This window comes from Somniosus microcephalus, chromosome 12 (genome assembly GCF_052327205.1).
Source record: "Somniosus microcephalus isolate GS21.2 chromosome 12, FLI_Smic_1.0, whole genome shotgun sequence".
NCBI lineage: Eukaryota > Metazoa > Chordata > Chondrichthyes > Squaliformes > Somniosidae > Somniosus > Somniosus microcephalus.
The window spans coordinates 99,329,476-99,356,533 of NC_140998.1; the positions used below are offsets into that span (position 1 = coordinate 99,329,476).

The 27,058-nt window shown below is 42.2% G+C and overlaps 1 protein-coding gene across 1 annotated transcript in view; it reads right to left on the reverse strand.

The window, feature by feature from the left end:
• ralgapa1 (Ral GTPase activating protein catalytic subunit alpha 1) overlaps window positions 1-27,058 on the reverse strand; it is a 251,419-nt gene that overhangs the window by 137,610 nt on the left and 86,751 nt on the right. The window contains exons 8-16 of the mRNA XM_086002312.1: window positions 25,365-25,503; window positions 15,250-15,458; window positions 14,897-15,133; window positions 14,102-14,305; window positions 13,364-13,504; window positions 12,980-13,128; window positions 10,753-10,882; window positions 8,259-8,496; window positions 4,046-4,207 (exon numbers count right to left, since the gene is read on the reverse strand). Coding sequence (XP_085858438.1) covers window positions 4,046-4,207; window positions 8,259-8,496; window positions 10,753-10,882; window positions 12,980-13,128; window positions 13,364-13,504; window positions 14,102-14,305; window positions 14,897-15,133; window positions 15,250-15,458; window positions 25,365-25,503 — 1,609 coding nt within the window. The remainder of the gene's footprint in view (window positions 1-4,045; window positions 4,208-8,258; window positions 8,497-10,752; window positions 10,883-12,979; window positions 13,129-13,363; window positions 13,505-14,101; window positions 14,306-14,896; window positions 15,134-15,249; window positions 15,459-25,364; window positions 25,504-27,058) is intronic.

Consider the following 27,058-nt stretch of genomic DNA (forward strand, 5'->3'; position numbering starts at 1 on the left):
GGAATTGGCTCGACCGGCAGGGAGCGCTCATTGCAAAGTGAGAGAGCTGTGGCCTCTGAGGAGGCCAGCCCAGCCATTGAGAATAATTCGCAAGAACTGAATCAGTGTTGGTTTTGTAATAGAGGAGCAGGCTTGAAATTACCTCCGGCCGCGGACCCCCTGGAAAGTCTCTACGGATCCCGAGAGGTCCGTGGACCCCAGTTTGAGAAACACTGTCCTATAATGCCCTATGATCTGTGCCATTGCATTTGACTGGAAGCAGATTACCAATTTCCCTAATGGGAAAGCCTACATTCTTGCATGACTCGATGTATTTAGTTGGGTACACGCTGTATGGGGGACACATATCAAACAATGAAGAAAACTCAAAAAGTCAATTGTCTTTCTTCTTCATTTAAGTATTCACATGATGTCGGGGTATACTAAAGTTGTGAAATTTAGCAAAGAGATGTCGGGACAGTGGCCCGTAAATTGCTGAAGAATGTATTTGAGGTTAGTAGGGGAAACAACCTAAAATATAGTTTTAGCTTGAAAGCTGACCACACAAAATAGAGTTCAACTGTTAAAACTGATTGCTAGGAAAAGGCTTTTAACTAAGAAGCCGAGCTAACCATCACCCAGGCTTTTGGCCATGGAATTTCCCAAATAATTTAAGCCATAAAATCTATAAGCTAAATGCCAAACTAATTAAAGCCATAAAGCCTCTAGGTTAATTGCACCAAGATGATGTGTTTACAACCACAGGCATTCCTTACTAGTATTGGAAGCCATTATCCCCAACCCAAACCACTTAAGTAACACCTAATGGAACAAAGATGTCCCTTCTTTCTATTTCTGTGAAAAAACCCCCGAGAAATGCAAGATTAGTAAAAAAGGGGGGGGGGGGGGGGGGGGAAGGGAGGGAAGGGGAGCAATAGCAGTTGTAAAAATTATAGACACAAAGTCTTGAAAATTAAGATATAAAAAGACAATCGGTAGTCAGCAGTAGAGTCTGTATTAATCTTTTTCCAGAGCAAACTGACTCTTTGTCTATGTAGAAGTAGCAGTCTCTCTTAGTTCACTTAGGTCCTCTTTGTTCTGCAAGAACTTTTACCTAGCAACATCTTGCATTTATATAGCACCTTTAACGTAGTAAAACATCCCAAGGTGCTTCACAGGAGCATCATCAGACAAAAATTGATATCGAGCCAAAGATGGAGATATTAGGATGGATGACTAAAATCTTGGACAAAGAGGTAGGTTTTAAGGAGCGTCATAAAAAGAAAGCAGTGGAGCGATTTAGGGAGGGAATTCCAGAGCTTAGGGCCTAGATGGCTTAATGCACGGCTGTCAATGGTGGGGTGAAGTAGGGGATGCACAAAAGGCCAGAGTTGGAGGAATGCAGACTTCTCAAAGGGCTGCAGGACAGGAGGACATTAGCGAGATATGGAGGGGAGAGACCATGGAGGGATTTTAACACAAGAATAAGAATTTTAAAATCAAAGCGTTGGTGGACCAGGAGCCAATGTAGGTCAGCGAGCACAGGAGCTATGGATTAACAGGACTTGGAGAGTTAGGATACAGACAGCAGGGTTTTTGATGACCTCAAGTTTATGAAGAGTGCAGATGAAAGGCTGGCCAGGACAGCACTGGAATAGTCGAATTGGGAGGTAACAAAACCTTGGATGATGGTTTCAGCAGCAGATGGGCTGTTGCAGTGGTGGTTACTGGCGATGTTACGGAGGTAGGATGCCAAGGAGACCACATACTCATTGGAAACTAAGTGTCTAAATTGGGTAAAGGAGCGGAGGGATCTAGGGGTACAGATACACGAATCACTAAAAGTAGCGACGCAGGTTAATAAGGCTATAAAAATAAAGAAAATAAAGCACTGGGGTTCATTTCTAGAGGAATAGAATTGAAAAGCTGAGAAGTTAAATTTGTACAGAACCTTGGTTAGACCATACTTGGAGTACTGTGAACAGTTATTATTTCCATATAATAAAAAGGATATAGAGGCATTGGAGAAAATGCAAAAAAGTTTTACTAGGATAACAGAACTGAGAGGTTATACCCATCAGGAAAGATTGAACAGACCAGGGCTCTTTTTATGAATGGTCAGGGATAGAAAGAATTGATCACAGATGGCCTGATCTGTGATTGAGATCATGGGAATAGAGGGGCCATATGAGATGGCAAGATTGAGAGGGTGGAAGAGTTTTAAGGCAGGACTGCAGTAAAAAGTTCAAAACAACTAACATCTTGTGAAGTAAACTGAACAAATACAATATGCTGCTAAAAATACAAATCCTTAGGCGCATTAGATCTTGGACAAAGGTCATAAAAGGACACCGCTATTCACAATCTACATCAATGATTTGGATGAGGGGACCAAATGTAATACAGGAAACTTTCTGGTATCCGGCACTGATGGGACCGAGTTGGTGCCGTCCCATCAAAACTGCCGTATAAACCAGCGCTAATGTTAAAACATACGGCGCTTCTCAGCTCCGTATGAAACAAACACTGTTGCTTAGCAACAGCTTCAAAACAGTCGGCCGCAGCTTAAAAGCGTCTCTGTAGCTAAGCAACAGCTTCAGCTAGACGCTTGGGAGCCATGACTAGAGAAAAAAAAAAGCAACGAGAAGTAAAAAAACTTATAGGAAACGGCTCCTGAATTTTGCCGGTAGATAGAGCTTTCCGGACATTTAACCTCCGGTTAAACGAAAGTTTCCTGAATATCCAAGTTTGCTGATGATACAAAGCTGGGTGGGAATGTAAGTTGTGAGGAGGATGCAAGGAGGCTTCAAGGGGATATAGACAGGCTAAGTGAGTGGGCAAGAACATGACAAATGGAATATAAGGTGGAGAAATGTGAAGTTATCCACTTTGGTAGGAAAAATAGAAAAGCAGTGTATTTTTTAAATGGTGAGAGATTGGGAAATGTTGGTGTTCAGAGGGACCTGGGTGTCCTTGTACACAAATCCCTGAACGTCAACATGCAGGTACAGCAAGTAATTAGGAAAGCAAATGGTATGCTGGCCTTTATTACAAGAGGATTTGAGTATAAGAGTAAAGACATCTTACTGCAATTATATAGGGCCCTGGTGAGACCACACCTGGAATACTGTGTACAGTTTTGGTCTCCTTACCTAAGGAAGGATACACTTGCCATAGTGGGAGTGCAACGAAAGTTCACCAGACTAGTTCCTGGGACGGGGGGATTGTCCTATGAGGAGAGATTGAGTAGACTAGGCCTATATTCTCTGGAGTTTAGAAGAATGAGAGGTGATCTCATTGAACCGTACAAAATTCTTACAGGGCTTGACAGGGTAGATGCAGGGAAGATAGGGAAGATGTTTCCCCTGGCTGGGGAGTCTAGAACCGGGGGGGGGGGGCGGGTCAGTCTCAGAATAAGGGGTCGGACATTTAGGACTGAGATGAGGAGAAATGTTCCTTCACTCAGAGGGTGATGAATCTTTGGAATTCTCTACCCCAGAGGGCTGTGGAGGCTCAGTCATTGAGTATATTCAAGATAGAGATCGATAGATTTTTGGATATGAAGGGAATCAAGTGATATGGGGATAGTGCAGGAAAGTGGAGATGAGGTAGAAGATCTACCATGATCTTATTGAATGGCGGAGCAGGCTCAATGGGCCAAATGGCCTACTCCTGCTCCTATTTCTTATGTTCTTATGTAACAAGCAATCTGTGGAAAGAAACTTGCCAGCTCCAAGCAATGCATGTCAAAAATTACATCTCAGCACAAGAGATGTTAAATGCTCCAACAATTAAAAAAAAAAAAAATTTTTGCAAAGGACAAAGGACCTGAAATAATTCACAGTACTTCAAGTTGTAAGAAGCCTTCTTACCCAATCCCATTCAATCTTGATATATCAAATTGAAAGTCAAAAAAATCAAATCATACAAATAGGAAATTAGAAAGTAGTATTCCATTAGCAGATTGACCTTCTCAATTAAGCATACACTTGTGCCAGCTCAAAATGTTTGGTAACGCTGAACAACTTTAAAAAGTCCTGTTGATAAATATTTCAGTTTTACCTACCTATAGTTTTTTGTCGTACTATACTTCTTGCCTTTTCTGTTCCTGGAGAACCAGCAGTGGTAGCACTTCGCTGCCTCATTTGCACTTGTCCAGGTTGATCACGACTCCAACCTCGTGAAAATGATTTATCAACTGCTGACCTCTGACACCCATGACTACCACCTAAATTCCAATAACAAGCAGCCTAAGTATTAACCTTTTTAATTATTGAATGATTTATTGCTGAATGACAACAAAGATAAGTTAACTTCAATATGGATGGCTAAACTATAGCTTTAAAATTATGGTCAGTCTCATCCTTCCCCATCCCACTGTCAATAAAGCAGATAGAATATTGTTGCATTTCAGCAACGTTTACAAAAAGGTGGATAAGTTAATCTTCCTTTGAGCATTTTGTTCATCCTTTGAATCATATACATCTTCTACATATTTTAATAGTTGCGCCTACTTTGGTTCAGGATAAACAACAAGCTCAACTTACATGAGAGAGGTCACAACATTGTAGACAACGGTGTTGGCATGTTGTCTCCTGCTTGCAATAAAACCCTGAGGATCTATGCTATTGTCTCAGCTAATTTTGACCTGAAGCTAAACTGAAACCATCAAATCTCTCACAGCATAGCTACCATTATGCCAAGTGCGATCACTGGCACCTTTGGGCCAGAAGATGATGGGTTTAACATTCACTCCAGATATTGAGTACATACTCCTACTTCCGTGCAGTACTGAGGCAGTTCGCCATTGTCTGAAGTGCCATCTTTCATGAAGGTGCCATGGGGTCTTTTTTTAGAAAGAGAGAGTTGTTCCAGTGTCCTGGCCAACATTTATCCCTTAACCAACACCATCAAAACAGATTAGCTGGTCATTCATCTCATTGCGGTTTGTGGGACCTAGCGGTGTGCAAATTGGCTGCAGCGTTTGCCTACAAAACAACAGTGACTGAACTTTAAAAAGTAGTTCATTGGCTGTGAGGAACTTTGGAACATCCGGAAGAGAGATTAAAGGCACTATATAAATGCAAGTCTTTCTTTAAGTCAACCTGTAAATATAGCCCACTGGGAACAGAGTTCAAAATGCCCCATGAAAGTTGTGGGATCTGGAGGAAGCATTCTGATGCAGGATCAGTGACCCCTGTAGGTCATTACATTGAGGCTTTGGGAAAACTGTACATTGAAAATCTTTTCAAATTTGGAACTTTGGCCAAGCAAAACCTCCTTCGGCAGTATCTCAATAATTTCCCCCTTCCCCTTTAGGAAGCCCTTTTTAAGTTAGAAACATAGAAGCTAGGAGCAGGAGTAGGCCATTCGGCCCTTCGAGCCTGCTCCGCCATTCAACGAGATCATGGCTGATCATCCAAACCCTGGCACCCGGTCCCTACACCGACAGCCATCCCACCCAAGCTCTATCCCCGTAACCCCACGTATTTAATCCCCCCTAACACTAAGGGCCAATTTTTTTTATCATGGCCAATCAACCTAACCCACACATCTTTGGACTGTGGGAGGAAACCGGAGCACCCGGAGAAAACCCACGCAAACACGGGGAGAATGTGCAAACTCCACACAGACAGTCACCCGAGGCCAGATTTGAACCCGGGTCCCTGGCGCTGTGAGGCAACAGTGCTAACCACTATGCCACCGTTGCCTGGGAGTTGATGGGGAAAGTTCAAGTGGACCCCTCTATCCCAGGAAAGGCATAATGTCTCTTTTTCAGAGTATGCATGCATTTGTTAAGGGAGTCAAACTGTTGACAGTGCTGTCATTCTTCTAGAGTCTGCTGCAGAAATCTGACCACCTTCTGCAGAGAGTATCATCTGTGCCTAGATTCCATTCAAAAGTTGTAGAGTTAATGGCAGGCCTGAGGAGGTAGTTAATGACCACAATGCATGTTATCCTAGAATACATATGATCACATATGCAACAGTTGTAAATATTATGTCAACACTCATCATTGCAAATGAATGATCAGTGATGTCCAATTAGGAGTGGCCAGATATGCTGAGATCATCTCTCTACTGACTTTTTGTTTCTCAATTTTATCCTGAAATACAGGATCCAAGGTTTAGTCCCTTTTTATGGATGCAGTTTGATATTCAATTGAGTGATTGCCAGAACGTAACAATTTTATACATCAAACATGTGATTGTGAATAAATGCTGTACAAAATACAACAGCCCAAAGCCTTTTGCAAAGTGAGCAGCATGGTCATACTATCCCAACTGTGGCTCGGGTCTTGGTGCTTTAAAGGTTGCAGGAGAAATCGGCCTTGTGCGAGGTTGCCGAGCTACATCATAACAATTATGTGCATGCTAAGCACACGGCTTCACGAGAATCAGTCAATCTACACTTAACACCTGATGAAGGGTCCCAGACTTGAAATGTTAACTGTTTCTTTCTCCACGGATGCTGCCTGGCCTGCTGAGTGTTTCCAGCGTTTTCTGTTGTTATTACACTTAAGTGTGTGGAGGATGCCAATATGTGGTATTGCACTTAACGGGCCAGAAATTCGGGTCCCTACGGGTGAGTACGCGCTGTGTATTCACGTGTAGGCCCAACGAAAGTGCCGGTTTCGTGCATGCGCTGGAAACTGGAACTTCTGTTCCCTTGAAGGAAGGGGTTCACAGGTCAAACGCGTATGTCGGAGAGGCAGCGCGTATGCCTGGAACTTCCGTTTTTTTTTTAAATACAGGTTTCTCCGGGAGGGTAAGTCTCCAGCAGCTGCGTGTTTAAAAAGCAGTCACAAGGCCTGCTTTTAACAAGGTAAGTGGTGAATTAAGTAAAATGAAAACATTTTTTCCACAGGTTTATTATTTTTAAATACTTTAAAAAGGTAAGTTTATTTTTAGCCCCATTAAAAACTGTAATTAATTTTTTCAAAAATTTAAATTAATTATTGTTTAAAATAGTTATTTTATGTAATTTATAGTTATTTCAAAAATGTGATTAAAAAAAAAATGTATTTGAAGTTTGAGTTAGGTTTTGGGGCCGATCTCTATTCATAGATTTGACAGGCCTTCCTGTCAAATCTATGAATAGAGATTCCCTGCTACGATTGGCTCTCCATGGCCCACGTGATCCCAGGGGACGTTTCGAACTAACTGTGCCCCTGGGATACACGAGCACTGCGCGCTGGCAGCTGGAGGAGGCCCAGGATCGGAAACCCACGCGGGCCCACAACACAACGTCAGGCGCGCTATGTAAGTGCAGGTCGGGGGCTTGCACCCGCGGGAAGCCTCCGACCCAAATTTCTGGGCCAACATTTTTACCCACAGGATTATGTAAAACAAGATCTACTTCTTCAATTTCACATGATTTTTAGGAGAATCAGTAAAACGATGTGGTAAATAACAAGAAAAAGTTTAGACAAAATTTTAATGTCAAAGTAACACTGAATGTTACTCCACCAAGATGATTGTAGGCAGGTTCAGCAGAAAGCAGCTGTGTATTTTTAAACAGCATTACCCCACTTCCCAGATTGGGCACAGTGACGAGACACTCGTGTCCAGCATGCCAACTATTCCACAAACTGGATAGGTGGAGAAAGGCCAGGCAATAGGGGACTGATTCTCCAGCTTAAAATAGAGAAAAATTAGGACACATTAAAATATGGCTAGCTTTAATTTTATAATATTTGCATGATTTAGAACACTAGCATTTCAAGAAATTAAACAGGTCTGTGGGAGGTGACAGATACATTTGAGGTTATCATAATTGATTCTATTGGCAATAATTGGTTAAAGAGGATAAACAATGAGCTGTGGTTTACCTAAAAATGACCAGCAGCTATCTATCACCAGCAGGCATGTTTTTACATAAATTGTTATTTTCAGATTTATATGCACCCCTCGTGAAACTGGAGTATGGAGCCAAATCTTTTTTTTAATTTTTTTTAAATAATTTTGTTTTAAGTACTCTCCATGTGAGAATATGCAAAGAACCTAAAAAGTATTGCAATGCAGCTGAATTCCAGGAGACCTAGCCAAAAACACACTCAGTTGCAGGTCTAGGATAAACACTTTGTGAATAGGTGGTAACAAGAAAGATTCTGCATTACTAATTTTTTCAGGATCATGCAAATTTTTCACTGGTTTCAATTAACCACATACTTATAAATTCTTAAACCACAACACAAAGAAATTTAGAGAAAACAAATGATTGACAAAAATATTTATTTCTTAAGTCACATTCAAACTATATTTGATAGTTAACTATACCTTTTCCTTTGTGCTTCTTCTGTTTTTGTTCACTCAATTTATCTAAAGGAAGGTCATGCAAGTCAAGGTTGTACAAGTTCCGGGCCAGCACTTTGGTCAAGGTTTCCATCGTCATTGCCCATTCAGTAATTAGTTCTTCCCAGCATGTAAGTGATGACAACACCACCAACAATTCATCCCACAGCTCTCGGGAAACATACACATCCAAGTTTGCTTTGATCCAGGCTACTATTAGTGTCTAAATAAAAAAGACAAAAAATTACAGAAAATTAGCAAATTACAGCAGATCCCAACTGTACTAGTTTTTGCAGATATTTGGCACTTCCTTTTTTTTAAAAAAAGGGTTAATATTACACCCAATATACCCAATTTGCCCTGTGTTTAACAAATTCCCACCCTGTGTTCATAACACTTAATTTCCACATTAACAACTTTTGGGTAAAACATACAAGAAAAAAAAAAGATGTATATTAAAAATGTTATCCTTGCTTATTATTTGGTGGAATGTTTCATATTTATTTAGTTTTACTCTAGAAAATATTAAGTACCATAGCATGGTGTGTCGTAAAGCACAAGTGGTCAAACCCAATGATACCATAATGAGAAGTTAACAAGTGGAGACTGACCATTTTTCTATGGGAAGTGACTAAAAATAAACAGGCAGACAAGTTACTTCAGCACTCTTAACTGGGCTAAAAGTAAAATTAAGAGAGTTCTGCAGAACAGTTCATCTATTTGTCACTGCTTCAGAAAAATAGCATGCAGAAACAGGAAATATGAAAATGAAGAGGACAGAACAGACAAAGAAAGATTTGTTGCAGTGAAACCTATTACAAGTTGTTTTCAATATTCAGTTAATAGGAAGTGAATTTCCTGTTTAGCACTCATTTTAAGAGAATAAAAAGGAGAGAAAAACAAGAGGATAAAAAAGGGAAAGCAGGGAAGAGAAGAGAGAAAGAGAAAAAGAGGCAGACACACACGCTTTCCCTCCCAATTTGCGTATTGACTGATTTCAACATTTGCTACTCACACTTCATTTCATAATGCTTTAGGATTCAAAGCTTCTTTTGTTTCCATACAATAATCTTAATTTTTTTATTTTAAAGCATCTTTCCCCATGTAACGGCAGATAATCTCTTATAGGGGAAGAAGTTGTCTTTATCCTTTGAAACTCTTCCAAAAGTGTAGATGGAAGTCAAGTTTCATTTACATTCCCTGACTTTACAAGGCTACTAAAAAAGCGGTCTCCAATCGTGCCTCCCTCTCAAAAATCCCTTTACTTCCTGTTCAGTGTCTTTATACTCTTGGACACTAAGGGAATAATTTTTGGACATGAAGGGAATTAAGGGATATGGTAATAGGGTGGGAAAATAGAGTTGAGGTAGAAGATCGACCATAATCTTATTGAATGGTGGAGCAGGCTCGAGGAGCCGTATGGCCTACTCCTGCTCCTATTTCTTATGTCCTTGTGTTCTTAAAGTGTGCTGAGATGCTGTTTTATATGATGAGCACTACATAAATATAAAATAAAGTTGTATACAGAATAAAATGTAGCAGGAAAAAGTAACAAGTTGATATGCATTATGAACCACAATTTTTCTGGTATATTGTGTCAGCTTGATACCACATTAAGCCAGGGTTGTGATTAGCACCTTGTGAAACAGCACCAGCAGGTTCATATGTTATTAGAAACACAAATTAAAGTGTTGTGAATACAACATTACTTGAGTTAAAGGAGGGCATAATTTGGAGCACTTGTGATAGAAATCTCAAGTCAGGCTCCCTTAAAGACTTTCTCATTAAAACCGATGGTATAAATGCTAATGACATACACTCTATTCCTATTTAAAAAGTCTTTTTTATTTGCACTTCAAGCCTATTTTAAAAGTCCCAAATCAGCCTCTTACCCTGGCACAATTTACAATATTTATCAAGTGACTCAATGTATTCTATTCTGTATGGGCTCAACAGAAGCGGTCATATCATCGATGCAACTTAGAAAATTTAACCTTTTATCAAGATGTGGCTGTCCCCCAAAATCCAAACATTCTGGACAGAAAAGTTTCAGAAATTTTCATATAGGGGGTAATATTCAATTTTGGCAGTGATGAGAAAATTGGCAGTAGCTGATTGGCCACCCGTTATACACCCCACCCAATTCTCCGTTCCACTGATCCACTACTGCCAGTTTTACGTCCCGCCAAAGTTGAATTATCCCCAAAAACTCAGTCCTAGGGTATGGACTCAGATTAGTACTTTCAAATGCCACGAGTGACTAAACATACAAATAAGCCTGATCCTTTCCCCACAGCAGAGAAAGAAAATGCTCCTCCCATCACTGAATTAATCCTTCTACTGTATTTACCAATGCAGCGATCTCAACTAAGCAAAATCGGATTTTTTATTTCAACCCAAATGTGTACAAAATATTAAATACAACAGTTAATAAACCATATACTTCAAAAAAGAAAATTGATCCAGATACACGCTTTACCCGAAAGAGTGGTGTAGCAAGCCTTCCTGCTAACACAGAATTTTTTCTTCCTTGAGATAGTGGTGGTGCTTGTAGAGGTCGCTTCATAACAGATTCTGTAATTCTCAACATAATCAACAACAACTGTTCCCTGCAAAAGTAGAAATGTAGTAAGTCATAGATGTCCTGCACTACGACACCCAAGATTCAAATCTCACCTTCAAGCAGGTTTTCAGGTTCTTGAAGTATAGATGCAAGATTTAACTTTAAAAAAAAACTAAGTTACTATGCCCTATGATACAATTTATATGCCAAATTTACATCTCTACTGGTCTCTACTTGGTATCAGATCAGTAGTACAATACATTTCCCCTTCAGTTGCACAACTTGTAGAAGGACTCATTAAAGATGGTAGCCTGTTGGTGGAGTAACAATGCGTTGGCTCCAGGTTTAAAACAGTAGGAGCAGATGCAGTGTTCAGAATACAATATGCATCAATATGTTCAATGGAGCCACTCCACACCGACCTTGTGGCACGATCTAACACCACCAGCCAGAAGCACGATTGTACATGTCGGAACATGTGCACATTTTACAAAAAACTGGATTATGCCGATTTTGCATAATCTGGCTTGCGAAAGCAAATTGGTATTATTTTATGGATCTTACTTGCTCGGTCTGCGGGAGTATAATAATACATAGGAAGTGTGGTAGTGGATCAATACTGTACAAAATCTATTTATTTTAACCAAGGCTCTTGAATTCTGTAGTTTAGCAATTATGGTAACATTTTCTACAGAAACTGACTGCCACCATATACCACTTCGCTACATTAAGTGAACAACATTTCCATCCAAATCTGTAAAAAATCAAGGGTGGAAAGTTAATCTCTGATTTTCACTGGTGGTGTTCTGCATAATAACATGCACTGTGATTTATTTTTTGGGAAGCGGCAAGCACATATATTCACTGGGTTTTACTACCAGCGTAATTCACTGGGTTTTACTACCAATGTCCAGATGAAATACATTTTTAAAAGCAAAAAAACCAATCAGAACTGTACACTTTACTTTTTAATTGTGCGGAACATGATAATATTCCTTATGTTTTATTCTGGACTCCCCCTCTTTGTAATTTTCGGTTGAACTTTATGTTCAAACTGAAGGGAATTTCTCATCACTTTTAACACCAAATACCATCATCAAGCATGACCAGGTCAGATGCAGGATAAAGCTCTCTTTATATTGCCCAAATAATCTAAGTTTATCATAAACTCAAAACAGCTACATTTCTAGTACCCACAACAGCTACTCTCATGGCACCTTTAATGAAGGCATAATGGGGCAGCACGGTGGCATAGTGGTTAGCACTGTTGCCTCACAGCGCCAGGGACCCGGGTTCGAATCCGGCCTCGGGTGACTGTCTGTGTGGAGTTTGCACATTCTCCCCGTGTTTGCGTGGGTTTCCTCCGGGTGCTCCGGTTTCCTCCCACAGTCCAAAGATGTGCAGGTTAGGTTGATTGGCCATGATAAATTGACCCTTAGTGTTAGGGGGGATTAAATACGTGGGGTTACTGGGATAGGGTGGGATATGTGTTGGTGTAGGGGTTACGGGGATCGGGTGGGATATGTGTCGGTGCAGGCTCGATGGGCCGAAATGGCCTCTATCTGCACTGTGGGGTTTCTGTGATTCTGTGATTCTGAATGATAAAGGGAAAGGGGGGGAGGGAAGGTGCCAACTTAGTCATACTTATAGTTTAACAATGACTACTTTTATGCTGTGGACTGAGGAATGAGACTACCAAAACTAATTTGAATGAACGGATAGCTTTCACTGACATGCGAGGTTCACCCAATCTGCTTGAGCTGTGAATTTCACAGGATTTGGTCACATACAATTCTGAACATAGGAATTGCTGGATGAAAAAAAAACAAGGTCCACCTAGTTTGCCTTCTACCATCCTGGTCGTCACATAATGCAATAATTGAGTTGTTGGCTAATCATGGAAATCAATCTCGATCAATTAGTCTACAACAAACCCAGACATGAGGCGAGGAAAATCCCCAGTGGTGGAAAACTATGGGAACCATAGGTCTAGACACCTACTACACTTACCATATGTCATGTCTCAAATTACTTATAAACTGCATCCCAAAATATTATTTTCCAAAATACAGCTTTAAAAAAAAAAAATCAATCAACTCCATTTTTGCAGGGTTACTATGCATACACAAAATTCTCATCATACCAGGTCTTCTTATTCATTGTTGTGTGGACAACCATGTATCTGTAGATGTTGAGAACACGTTTACACATATCGACATGCTCATCCAAGAGGGCTCCAATTTCATTGGCAGGTTCTAGCAGCAATATATTTGCTGAGTTGGTTATAAAAACCTGTAATATAATAGGACATAATTAGTCAATTATGCATTGCACATAGACTACACAGACCATACTTAATACGATACAAGGCACAATTGAAAAAAAAAATCAATGTCATATCTAAGATTAAAATTAGAAGCACCCATCTTGTTCCTAATGCCAATGCAAATCTTTGAATAGTAATCAACTTCAGGAACTAGAACTTTTAGTGCAACTGACTCAACAAAAAAAAAATCTTGAAGTGCACCTGCAGTGATGCCTGAACACCTGCATACACATTCCTCTCTTCTTCCTCCATTTCAGGCGCTTTGTTAATTGCATTCTGGTAGGATGAATTTCTTGTCCAGCTAAGATTCCTCACATGACCTGGTGCTTTAGCCATTTTATCCTAGATTAATTAACATAGAAAAAACAAACATTTAGTGAAACAAGTCTGTTTTGTTAATTCTAAGGAATGTTTTTGAAATGAACATCTGCTGTCTTAAGTTGGTTAAGTTAGTCATTGTGAAAAAGATCATAATTATCAGCACAGATCAGTCATGAACTAGTGTAATGCAGATCATTCATATTGTTGTCACTGTTGCACTATTTTCAAGAAGAGCGGGGAAGTTATCCCCAGTGTCCTGGCCAAGATTTATCCTTCACTCAACATCATTAAAAAAAGATTATCTGGTCATTACCAACATTGCCGTTTGTGGGAGCTTGCTGCGTGCAAATTGGCTACCGCCGTTTCCTACATTACAACAGTGACTACAATTCAAAAGTCTTTCTTTCTTTTATTTATACTGGTTGTAATTCTAGAGCCACTAGAATGACTCACAAAGCAAATACATCCAACTTTATTCAAAAGGCAGCAAAACAACAGATGTGCAGTAAAATTAAAGACTTCCCCCTTCAGGCAAATTGACAATTAGACATTTATACATGGCATGAATCTTTAACTTTTGCTATTTAAAACACACTATAAAATACAAGTAAGCAATACCTCCTCCTGTTCTTTTTTCTCCAATGGATACGAACCACCATGCTCTCCAGCACTGACTAAATTTATAACACTTGTTGAAGGGGAATACCCCAAGTCTTCAGCCTCTTTCATAAATATGGGTTTTTCCTCTTGTTGAATCCACTCTTGGTAAACTTTAACAACTCTTCTCATGGCTGCAGCTTCACAGATAGGCAGCAGAAAAGCCTGACCAAAGATATTTTCTTATTAGTGTGATAAATAGTAACGTAAATTCCATTTTTACTGCTGCTAAACAAATGTTGAAAGTTTCTTAGCATTTACGATGGTACTAAAGTCCAAGGTTTCAAAAACCCCAATGGTAGAAATGTTTGTTCTGCATCCTCCTGTTCTCATTGTCCTAATCAATCAGGTTTCAAACAGTGCTAATAGCTTCCATTATTTTGGCCGTGTTGTCCACACAGTTGGGAGTAAGGTTTTCAGTTCTGCATTTGACCTTTGCAGAAGATACTTCTTTCACAGGCTGTATTTTTAGCAGAAGAAACTGGCTGCACCAAATGAACAAATCATTAGACCCAAATCCTCAGAAGTCAAACCTTTTGCGATGTATAAAAGGGATGCCCATAATACTGTAGTTGCATCATTCTCAAAAAAAAAAGTGCAGCTAAAAGTTTAGTCACCTTATAATGGAGACATTCCTGCACGTCAGAACCTTGCAAGGATGAGGCCGACTTCATTTCAGCCGAAACTAGAGAAACCTTAAAGTTTAATAACATTAGCTGAAATTTACAAAAAAATATATAATATACCAAAAATTACCTGTCGAAAAACCTCTATAATAAAATTCACATTCTCCCTTGAGGAGTAGAAAACTTTGCGCACTATTTCCATATCTGTTAGATGCTCTTCGTCAACACTACACAGACTGGATGAACTTGGTTCCCGCTCAGTTAAGGTGCTAGTGTTTGAATGGGATTGTTCCAGCTCTATACTACCATCCCCAGAGTCCCCACGACAGGAGCCCTCTTCCCGGGCAGCCAAACCAGCAGCTGCTCTCTGGAGAAAGAAAGAAAATCTGTTACATTACAAATCAAAAATCTAAAACCAATGAAAGAAAAAAAGTCCATTTTAATCAATTCAAAACTATTAGTCAGCTTGTTGTGATCACTTACCTGAATGTTCTTTGGTACATTTTCACCTTCAACTCCAGGAATCTGAAGTCCTGGATTAGCTTTTGGCTCAAACCAGAAAGATACCAGCCATCGGATGACAGAGACACGAGCAGACAAAAAAGTGTCTTTAGTACAATACGTTGTTTCATTGGTCTCTGGATCTTTCTTTGTCATAATATAAAATGGCTTTGATCTCAATTGTGGGACATCTGTAAGCAAAGAATTTTAAAAAAATTACTGATTTTTTTTTGTGGAAAAATTATATTCTATATGGAACAGAAGAGACTAAAACTACAAGATATTTACACAGTTTTGGCACTATTATTTTTCTATCTTTGAACATAGGAAGATAAGAACAGGAATAGGTCATTCAGCCATTTGAACATGTTCCACCATTCAATTAGATCATGGCTGATTTGTACCTGAACTCCATTTAACCGCCTTTGCTGCATATCCTTGGATATATTTACCGAACAAAAATCTATCCATCTCGGTACTAAAAATTTAAATTGACGCAGCACGAACAAAGCATGAGAGTTCTAGATTTCCGGTACCCTTCGTGACCCTAATCTACATCCTAGGGTACTTAAGGAAGTGGCCCTAGAAATAGCAGGTGCATTGCTGATCATCTTCCAACATTCGATGGAATCTGGAACAGTACCCATGGATTGGAGGGTAGCTAATGTTTCTCCACTATTCAAAAAAGGTGGTAGAGAGAAAACGGGGAATTACAGACCTCAGTAGTGGGGAAAATGCCAGAGTCCATTATAAAAGATGTAATAGCAGAGCACTTGGAAAACAGTGACAGGATCGGATAAAGTCAACATGGATTTACAAAAGGTAAATTGTGCTTGACTAATCTACTGGAATTTTTTGGGGATGTAACTGGTAAAATAGATAAGGGAGAACCAGTGGATGTGGTGTATTTGGACTTTCAGAAGGCTTTCGATAAGGTCCCGTATAAGAGATTAGAGTGTAACTTTAAGGCACATGGGATTGGGGGCAAGGTATTGACTTGGATAGAGAACTGGTTGGCAGACAGAAAGCAAAGAGTTGGAATAAACGGGTCTTTTTCCAAGTGGCAGGCAGTGACGAATGGGGTACCACAGGGATCGGTCCTTGGACCCCAGCTATTCACAATATATATTAATGATCTAGACAAGGGAACTAGATATATCTCCAAATTTGCAGATGACACAAAGCTGGGTGGGAGTGTGTGCTGTGAGGAGGATGCCGAGAAACTCCAAGATGACTTGGACAGGTTGGGTGATTGGGCAAAAACATGGCAGATGCAATATAACGTGGCAAAAACAGGAAGGCAGATTATTATTTGTCCTTGTGCACCAGTCGCTGAAAGTAAGCATGCAGGTGCAGCAGGCAGTTAAGAAGGCAAATGGTATGTTGGCCTTCGTAGCGAGAGGATTTGAGTACAGGAACAAGGATGTCTTGCTGCAGTTGTACAGGGCCTTGGTGAGATCACACCTTGTGTATTGTGTGCAGTTCTGGTCGCCTTATCTGAGGAAGGATGTTCTTGCCATGGAAGGAGTTCAGCGAAGATTCACCAGGCTGATACCTGGGATGGCAGGAATAACGTATGAGGAGAGATTGGGACGATTGGGCTTGTACTCGCTGGTGTTTAGAAGAATGAGAGAGGATCTTATTGAAACTTATAAAATTCTGACAGGACTAGTCAGACTAGATGCAGGAAGGATGTTCCCGATGGTCAGGGAGTCCAGAACCAGGGGTCACAGTCTAAGGATAAGGGGTAGGCCATTTAGGACAGAAATGAGGAGGAATTTCTTCACCCAGAGTGGTGAACCCGTGGAATTCTCTACCACAGAGGGCGGTAGAGGCCAATTCATTAAATATATTCAAGAAGGAGTTGGATATATTTCTTAAGGCTAAAGGGATCAAGGGGTATGGGGAGAAAGCAGGGACTGGGTACTGAAATTGGATGATCAGCCATGATCGCATTGAATGGCGGAGCAGGCTCGAGGGGCCGAATGGCCTACTCCTATCTGCTATGTGTGAAAATGTGCTTCCTGAGCTTTTCGTCCATGGGAAAGAAACACCAAACTTCTGCCGCACTTGAACAAAGTCCTGAAGTTTCAAGCAGCTTTGTGATGATCATGAAATTACTGCTCCAGTCCAGTTACAATATCAAAAACAGTGCATCATACTGTAATTGTGTTGCAAGTGGTGGAAATGCCAATTTTTGCAAAACAACTGCAATCATTAGTGAATGAAAAAGCAATAAATTCAATGCACATTTTCACCAGTCATGCCAGGATTTCAGTAAGCTACTCTACAAAATACAGCACTCATTTTATTATAATTCGCCTTTCACTTCATCCTCCATTTGTTTTTTCATTTTATTCTGTTTAATTCCAAATTTATCTCCCCATTTCATTCTTATTTGGTCTCCTCGTATACTTTTCTCTGCATCTGTCTGAAATTTGCCCCCATGCTTCGTTCATTGTCATCTTTTCATTTCATTCTGCTCCCATTTCCTCTTCAGCTGCACGTTTCTTTCCACTCGTTTGTTTTACTTCCATTCTTAGCGACTTCCTCACTTTTAACTGCAAACCACACCTCAAAAAATAAACTACAGAAAACCTACACATTTGTACAACATTTATTTATTCCCTGGTCAGATTTCTTCCCTCTGCTCCGGAAAACAGGAAAGCACTTAAAAGCGTGCCCGCCATTCTGGGAAACAGCAGGCAATATTCTTGCAGCTGGTATTGACCTACTATCCAGATGGATGGAATTGTGGGATGCCTTGATGTGGACAGCTGGGACCTTACAGTACCTTGTCCAAAGTAAGCTGTGATGGCAAGTGTTGGCATGCGATTTGACTGTAGAGTAGGGATAGGAAAGGGAAATACAGCTGAACCCAATCCTTCTCTGCTGTCTACATACAAGCACTTTGTAGCAGGAGTCAATACTACTACTACTTTCGTATCACAGGAACAACTTATAATGGGATGCCTAGTTTGGCTATCCATTCGATGGCCTCCTGAGATGCCGAGTGAAGAAAAGGAGGTGCCTCCAGCAACAGATCTTAGTGGTCAGGTTGATGTGATGTGTTCTATAGTCTGGGACTCATGGCCACAGTCGCCCTTCGGGTCGCCCCTCATCTTTCACTTGTGGAGCAGGTGGCCGCATCGTTCATGCCCTGTCCACTGTCTTCAAGGGAGATCGAAGTCCGGAAGCTCTGCTGTTGGGCCAGTGATGAGGTGTTGGTTCTTTATGTTGCATGCGTCCCACAATTCCATCCATCTGGATAGTAGGTCAATACCAGCTGCAAGAATATTGCCTGCTGTTTCCCAGAATGGCCGGCACGCTTTTAAGTGCTTTCCGGGTGGGTTTTTTCAAGTCTTCGTGAGTGCGAAGGTCGGTGTCGCTCATGATTTTTCCATCTCACGGAGCACGGTGGCATCGTGGTGAATGACAGGCAGAGCAATGTGGAACAGCACTCAGTTGGAGTGGACTTAAACGTTCCTGACACTGCCCTCATGGCAGCGTTTACTTGCACATCCACAATCTTTGTGTGGCGGCTGCAGGACCATGAGACAGAGCAGTATTCCACACCATATTAGACCAGGACCAGTGTTGTGGTACAAGGTGTTCTGGCTGTTCTCGCCCATGAAGTTCCAGTGAGTTTCTGGACCAGGTTCACCCTGGTTTTTACTTTTTGGCCGGTGTTGGTGAAATAAGCTGATAGGAGAGAGTCCTGTCCGGGGTGACGCCCAGGTATTTTGGGTGGGGTTCATGAGCAAGTTGCCTTCCGCAGAAGGAAACCTCAAGTTCTTTCACGGCGGGGTTATTGTTCAGATGGAATGTCTTCTCTGGATTGGGGCGGAGACACCAGGTCTGGAAGCCGCATTTCAGTAGTTCCAGGTCACTTGTAAGCGTTCTACTTGCTTTCTCTAGCGTTGATGCCTGCATCAGCAGAGCTAGGTCATCAGCATAGGCGAACTTCCGGTATTTGGTGCAGGGCACGTCTGCCATACAGATGTTGAAAAAGGCCAGTACGAGCACTGACCCCTGTGGCAGACCATTGTTGAGCGTCCGTGGTCGGCTGGCCTTGCCACCAAGATAGACGCGGAACTTATGGTTGCTTGTTAGGGTGTTGATGAGCCCGAGAGTCTTGCGGCATTGGTACGGTCCTCATCTTCGCTCCCTTAAGTCCAAGGGACAGACTTGAACGGATATAGTGGACAACTGGTTTAGCCATTTACCGCCAGATCTGGATGGACCGACCACAAAGCATTATCGGGCCTTGCCAAAATTGCTCACTATTCCAGAATCATTCTGGAATGCAAACATAAACCCCAGCTTCCATTCTCTATTACTAACCGTCTTCTTAAACCCCTCCCTCCCCTGTCTCCTCCACTCTCACCTCCAACAACAAAGGACTTCTTTGTCTCCAAGATTGAGACCATCCGTTCAGCTGCCTCTGCCACTTCCCTTCCTTCCCCTCACTCACTGGGCCAAACTTCCTCCAAGGTTCCCCTCTGCCTTAGTCCTGAACTTGCATCTCTGCCTTAGTCCTGAACTTGCATCTTTCGCCAGTTTCTCTCCAATCGCCCCTCATGACCTCTCCGCGCTCATCTTGTCCATGAGACCCACTTCCTGCTCCCTCGACCCTATTCCCACCAAACGGTTATCCACCCAACTTCCTTTTCTGGTTTCCATGTTAGCTGACATTGTTAACAGTTCTCTCTCCTCAGGTACTGTCCCCCTCTCCCTCAAATCTACCGTCATCACCCCTCTCCTCAAAAAACACCAACCTCAAAAAACACCAACCCTTGACCCCTCTGTCCTTGCAAACTACCGGCTCATTTCGAACCTCCCATTCCTCTCCAAAGACCTTGAACATGTTATTACCTGCCAAATCCGTGCCCATCTTACCCGCAACTCCATGTTTGAATCCCTCCAATCAGGTTTCTGCCCCTGCCACAGTACCAAAACGGCTCTTATCAAAGTCACAAATGACACCCTTTGTGGCTGTGACAAAGGTAAACTATCCCTCCTCGTCCTTCTTGACTTGTCTGCAGCCTTTGACACAGTTGACCACTTCATCCTCCAACGCCTCTCCACCGTTGTCCAGCTGGCTGGGACTGCATTCGCCTGGTTCCATTCTCATCTATCTAATTGTAGCCAGAGAATCACCTGCAATGCTTCTCTTCTCACTCCCACGTCGTTACCTCTGGTGTCTCCCAAGGATCTATCCTTAACCCCCTCCTATTTCTCATCTACATGCTACCCCTTGGCAACATCATCCGAAAACATAGCGTTAGTTTCCACATGTACGCTGACGACACCCAGCTCTACCTCACCACCACTTCTCTCGATCCCTCCATGGTCACTAAATTGTCAGACTGCTTGTCCGACATCTAGTTCTGAAGGAGCAGAAATTTTCTCCAATTAAATATTGGGAAGACTGGCTGAATGGTTTTCGGTCCCCGCCACAAACTCCGTTCCCTAGCCAATGACTCCATCCCTCTTCCCAACATCTGTCTGAGGCTGAACCACACTGTTCGCAATCTTGGTGTCATATTTGACCACATATCCGTGGCATAACTAAGACCGTCTATTTCCAACTCCATAACATCGCCTGTCTCCACCCTTGCCTCAGCTCATCCTTTGCTAAAACCCTCATCCATGCCTTTGTTACCTTTAGACTCGACTATTCCAACGCACTCCTGGCTGCCCTCCTACATTCTACCCTGTGTAAACTTGAGGTCATCCAAAACTCGGCTGCCCGTGTCCTAACTTGCACCAAGTCCTGTTCACCCATCAACCTTGTGCTCGCTGACCAACATTGGCTCCCAGTTAAGCAACGCCTCTATTTCAAAATTCTCACCCTCGTCTTCAAATTCTTCCATGCCTCGCCCGTTCCATCTCCATAATCTCCTCCAGACCTATATCTGCGCTCCTCTAAGTCTGCCCTCGAGAATCCTGATTATAATTGCTCAGTCATTGGTGGCTGTACCTTCTGTTGCCTAGGCCCCAAGCTCTGGAATTCCCTCCCTGAACGTCTCAGCCTCTCTTTCCTCTTTTAAGATGCTCCTTAAAACCTACCTCTTTAGCCAAGCTTTGGTCATCTGCCCTAATTTCTCCTTGTGGTTTGGTGTCAAATTTTTTGTCTTATAATACTCCTATGAAGTGCTTTGGGACGTTTTACTGCGTTAAAGGCGCTATATAAAATAAATTGTTGTTGTTGTATTATTGAAAGCTTCAGTAGCAGGCCTTCGCGCCAGACAGTGTCGTATGCCAATAACAAGTCTATGAAGGCAGCTTTCGTCTTCAGCTGCCTCTGGAACTCTGCCTCAATGTTGGTAGTGAGTGCAAGGACCTGATCAGAGCTGCTCCTTCCCCCTCAAGCCCGCCCGCTCATTTGGGAGGGCACCTTCTAAAGCTGGTTTTATCCGGTTAAGAATGAGCCGTTCGACAACCTTGTAGACCATAACCAGAAGGGAATTGGGACAGTAGCCTGAGATTGTTGGCTGGTTTTCCTAGCTTTAGGATGGCAACGACTTTGAAATGGCGCTAGATTTCTGGGATTATCCCAGTGTCAAGGATGTTGGAGGAGAGTTTGACAAACCACATCCGTCCATTTGGGCCCTGGTTCTTGAGAAATTCTGGGTAGATGCCATTGACTGTGGCGGTCTTCCCAGACTTGGTGGCTGTCAGCGCTGTGTCCACCTCTTCGGTGGTGAAGGCTGCCCAAAAGGTGGTGTATGGAGTTGCTTTTTCCAGAGAGCTTAAGCCACTTTTTCACTCTGCATTTGTTTTCGATGGTAGTTGTAACCTTCGAGTTGGTTAGGAGGCAGGCCGCAATGGCATCTGCACTGACCTTTGGCGCCTCATGTGGGGACAGTGAGGTGGCGCCAAGCCGGTGGAGCAGGTTCCAGGGTTTCCTGCTGGAGTGCGAGAAATCCAGGTTTTCGGTGGTTTCTCACCATCACACTAATCTGCCGTCGTCTAGGGAATTCATAAGTGCTGTTGCTATATCCGGGTCTTGACTGACATTCAACTCTGCCAGCAATCTCTCGTTCTCCTGGGACCAGCATGGCATGTATTCTTTCCTATAGCCGCACAGGATGCTTCTGGCGGCCCCCACTTTCAGCAGTCGAGCAAAACAGGTGTAGTTGTTTGGGGACGGCGGTATTCTCTGTATTGTGTTCTTGACAATGCTCGTGAAAGTGGGCCATAAAGCCTTACAGAAGTTCCATCTTGGTTTCGGGACTGAGGTGACTATGGGCACCTCTATCCAGGCATATACGATATGGGTCGGTGATGTGAGCGTGGGAAGTTCTTAAGAATCTTCCAGGAGCACGTGAGCGGCCGTCCTTTGCGGTCACTGGTTGTGAAACAGAGGTCCAGTGAGTATTCCTTCTGCTAGCAGGCAGGAAAAAAAAGGTGCCTGGCTGTTTGGTATCGGAGACAAGGTGGATATCAGAGGCCAGCACCCAGTCTTCTAGTGATTCGTCTGCTTGGTCTACTTTTTGGTAGCCCCATATGTAATGGTGGCTGTTGAAATTGTCAATGTAGATGGCTGGGTGGTTAGCAGTTGGTAAGGTATGTCTTCGTTGGTGGCTTGTAGATTTTTAAGACGGTCAGCTTGCCCACTCTGATTATGATTAATGAAGGAGTCAATAATGATCGGAAATAGGAATCTTGCAGGAATAGATTTTCCTTTCCCTATTCAAGGTTGTGAAGTCCAATTATATAGAGCTACAACTACCAGCCAGCTAAGATCAGTTCACTCAGCAGAAACTAGGGATTGAATTTGGAACCTTTCTCGCCTGCATGGCTTAACTGCTCCTTTGATAAACTTCCTCAGCCAGCTTAATAGTTGTTTTGCAAAAAGGAATGGAGAATTGTATGAAAAGCTAAAATAGAAATGGATCTTGCCCAGTTTGAATTGTTGCTCAACTTTGCCTCTGCCTTTCCAACTCCCTGGAAATGTGCTGATACACTTGATGCACTCTTGCAAATATTTTTCTGCTCCATTTCTTGCATGCTTTCTCCCAAACTCTCTTGCACTATAACTGCATGTGCCAACACCCTCAACACAAAAGAAAGCTGAAGTAAAGTTATCCAAGATGAAGAACAATGACTACATAGGTGGTGGGAGGAAAACGAGAGAGAGGAAAGAAGTCAAACCGGATGTACTAAAAATTTGCCTGACCCAGCATCCACAAGGGAGAGGATTCACAATAAGCTGGACCAGTACCTCATCATTAATGAGCCTGCAAAAGACAAAATCAACAGGCTAGGTACCAGGATTGAGTTAGTTAATGGCCACCATGTATGATACACAGAAAACGTCAAGATTTTGGTACAATGGGATAAAAGCATCCTGAACAGATCGGAGTTAACAAAATATTTCAGACATTGCATTCAACTGATTGTTGCTTATAAGTGCGAACAGTGTAGTTAGATGCAAAGTGTTAGCCAATGGAAACCCATGTTAAAATAACAGCTATAGAAAAAAATGGGCACTGATGGGCATACATGAAGAATGGTGTCAGTATTTCTAACATCACAGCATATGTACATGCACAACAAAAGGTATTTATGTTGGAAGTCCAATCAAAGAACAGGTTTGTATTGGAGGATAAATGGGTGTAAACCATTCCAGTGAATTCCTTAGGAATCGCCTAATGTATTTTAACAGATTGTATGCGACAGTCAAAATACTGTAGGGAAAATTTGTATGGCTATGGGGAAAGAGCAGAGTAGTGGGGCTAATTGGATAGCTCTTTCACAGAGCTGGTACAGACACAATGGGACAAATGGCCTCCTCCTGCACTGCTAGATTCTAGGTTTCCTTGCCCTAGGTGTGCAAAAATCAGGTTGTTTGAGTTGCAAATCAAAACTAAACGTTTAGAGTGAAAAGTCCAATTAGAAATGTTGAATCCAAAGAGGATAAGTCACAATGGTCCAGGAAAGCTGTTAAAGGGCTTAAATATACTTCAATCCATTTTTAAAGAAAAATGTAATCATAACACTATAAAAGGTTGCAGTACTTCATTGTGTACTTGAACTACCTTCTATCAGTTAAATCAAGTAATGCATCTGTCATAATCCTTACTGACCATCAGCCTATAAAGCAACAAGCCAAAATTTAAAATTTCTATTAAATCAACAGTATTTCCATATACAGGTAGACTACCCTTTATCCGGACTTCCGAAAACCGAAACCCTCTAAAAACCGAAGGTTTTTTCGTTTAGCATAAGTCGTGCGTACGAACGAAAAAACCTTCGGTTTTTAGAGGGTTCCGGTTTCGGAAGTTCGGATAAAGGGTAAGTCGTGCGCACGACCCCCCGCCGACCCCCACCCCCCGCGGACCCCGCCGGCCCCGACAACCGCCGACCCCCCCGCGGACCCCGCCGGCCCCGACAACCGCCGACCCCACCAGCCCCGACAACCGCCGACCCCCCCCGCGGACCCCGCCGGCCCCGACAACCGCCGACCCCGACAACCGCCGACCCCCCCGCGGACCCCGCCGGCCCCGACAACCGCCGACGCCGACAACCGCCGACCCCCCCGCGGACCCCGCCGGCCCCGACAACCGCCGACCCCCCCGCGGACCCCGCCGGCCCCGGCAACCGCCGATCCCCCCCGCCGACCCCGCCGGCCCCGACAACCGCCGACCCCCCCGCGGACCCCCGCCGACTGACTTACGCTGACCGTCAGCGTAAGTCGTGCGCACGACCCCCCGCCGACCCACCTTCCGAAATCCGAAATTCTCCTTTATCCGAAACTCGGCTGGTCCCAAGGTTTTCGGATAAAGGATAGTCTACCTGTATAATGGTGTAATCTCATACTGGCGAATATTCCCTTCTTAGCAAATGTCCACATTTAACTGGCATATACTATATTCCATTATCCTGCATAATCTTCGAGTAACAAATCACATACAAGAAAATAGATGTTGGAGACCAGAATTAAGCCTATAAAAATAAGGCAAATCACACACTAGTATAATTATATTTAACATGTCAGAGCACTTTTAAACAATTATACCACATCCCTAGCCCACTAAATATCACATTTTATGCACACACACTCAGACAGACAAAAATATTGTTTTTACCAAGTATTGGGTTAAACAAGCTGGTCTCCTTTGAGAAATTGGGAAATATGTGAGGCAGATAGTATTTCTTGAAATTTGCAAATAAGAATGCAAACCCTTTCTCCTGATTTTCTTTGTCTTTCCATTCTAATCCCTTTGCCTGTAAACACATTGATATGGAAGTTGCTTAATTTATTTATTTATCACATTAATACACTTATCAATATACTACACATAGATCATAATAGAAAGAAAATCCTCATGCTACAGTCAGCCTTGTAACAAAACTGAAGCGCCAACCAGTGCTCTGAAGCATATACTGCTTTTCACAACCTAATTTATTGTCCAGTCATTCCATTGGAGATGGGGCAGCACGCAACGTGGTTTAATAAAGGTAACGGCCTAGATTTTCCACCAGATTGTTTTGTGTTTTCAATACATTTCGGCCCAAATCGGCCAAACCTGCGGAAACGATCTCGGAATTTCAAGCGCAAATTGAGTTTCCGCAATCTTTTGCGCTCGATTAAAAAAACATTGCGCTAGATGGCTCCTCCCACAAAGCTGTCCACACCCCCAGATTGAATGAATCACCACTGCGAGTTTCTGCCAATTGCACCTGTTTGCAGGCCTTCGAGGAGGCTCTTAAAATTAAGTTTGATTTTTTTTTTTTTTTTTTAGGCACAAGGACACTAATAGGCATGCTTTAAAAGCTTCTGAATATAACTTTTTTTAAAAAAAATTAAGAAACTGACTACTGTACACCAATATAACTACCAAATGGTTCAGGTGGTTTTTTTTAAAGTTATTTTCAGTTATTTAAAATCGGGTTACTCACAGGGGGTGGACTAGACACTCATTAAAAATGCTTATTTTCGGTGATAAACCCATTCTCAACTGTATTAATCAAACTGCATCAAGTTACCACTCTTAAATATATCAAGGAATATTTTTTAAAGCAAATTTCTTAAATTACATTTTAAAATGCTGCCCAATCGTGCTGGTTCATGGCAGATTTTAAGATCGGCGAGATGCAAATGAGTTTGAGCGGAAACAAAACTTCTCAAAACTAGCACAATTTTGGGTGCAATTTCCGCTCGGGTTGTTGATTGTGCCCAAAGCGGAAACTTCAGTCCCCAGCATTTCTTCTCAACACTTATACACTACTGGAATGAACCTGACTGCAGACGCAAAGTTCCCCTCCATTTGCTGCACTCACCAGTTGACCTACAGTGTCCTGGCATTATCAGAGACTCAGCAAGGTGAGCCTACAAGTGCACCATGTTATGACCACCAGTTCCAACAAACAAAATATGGGGAGTTGATCCAGTATGTTTAAACTCAAGTTCTTCGTATTAATAGCAGATTTCAGCAATGCTACAGGGATGAAAGGAGGGCACTTTCCCAAGAGGACCAAAAATCGTGCTGAAAAGCATCTCTTTTCAGGGGTGTGGAACTCCCAAATGCCATAATTTTCTTGTCAACTGAATAGTTGTGCATTAGCAATGTAAAGCATTGACTCTCCATCGAAAAACACCCATCTCCCATCAGAAAACAAGAAGTTTAACAGAAACTCATATTAGCATAGATATTAAACAGAAATTTTAAGATCTTTACATTTACTTAATGCAGAGGTCCTCGGGTGTGAAGAAGTTATTAGGGCGGGGAGCGCAAGGAAGAAGCTAGCTGTAATTCACCAACAGGTAATGCCTGCAATA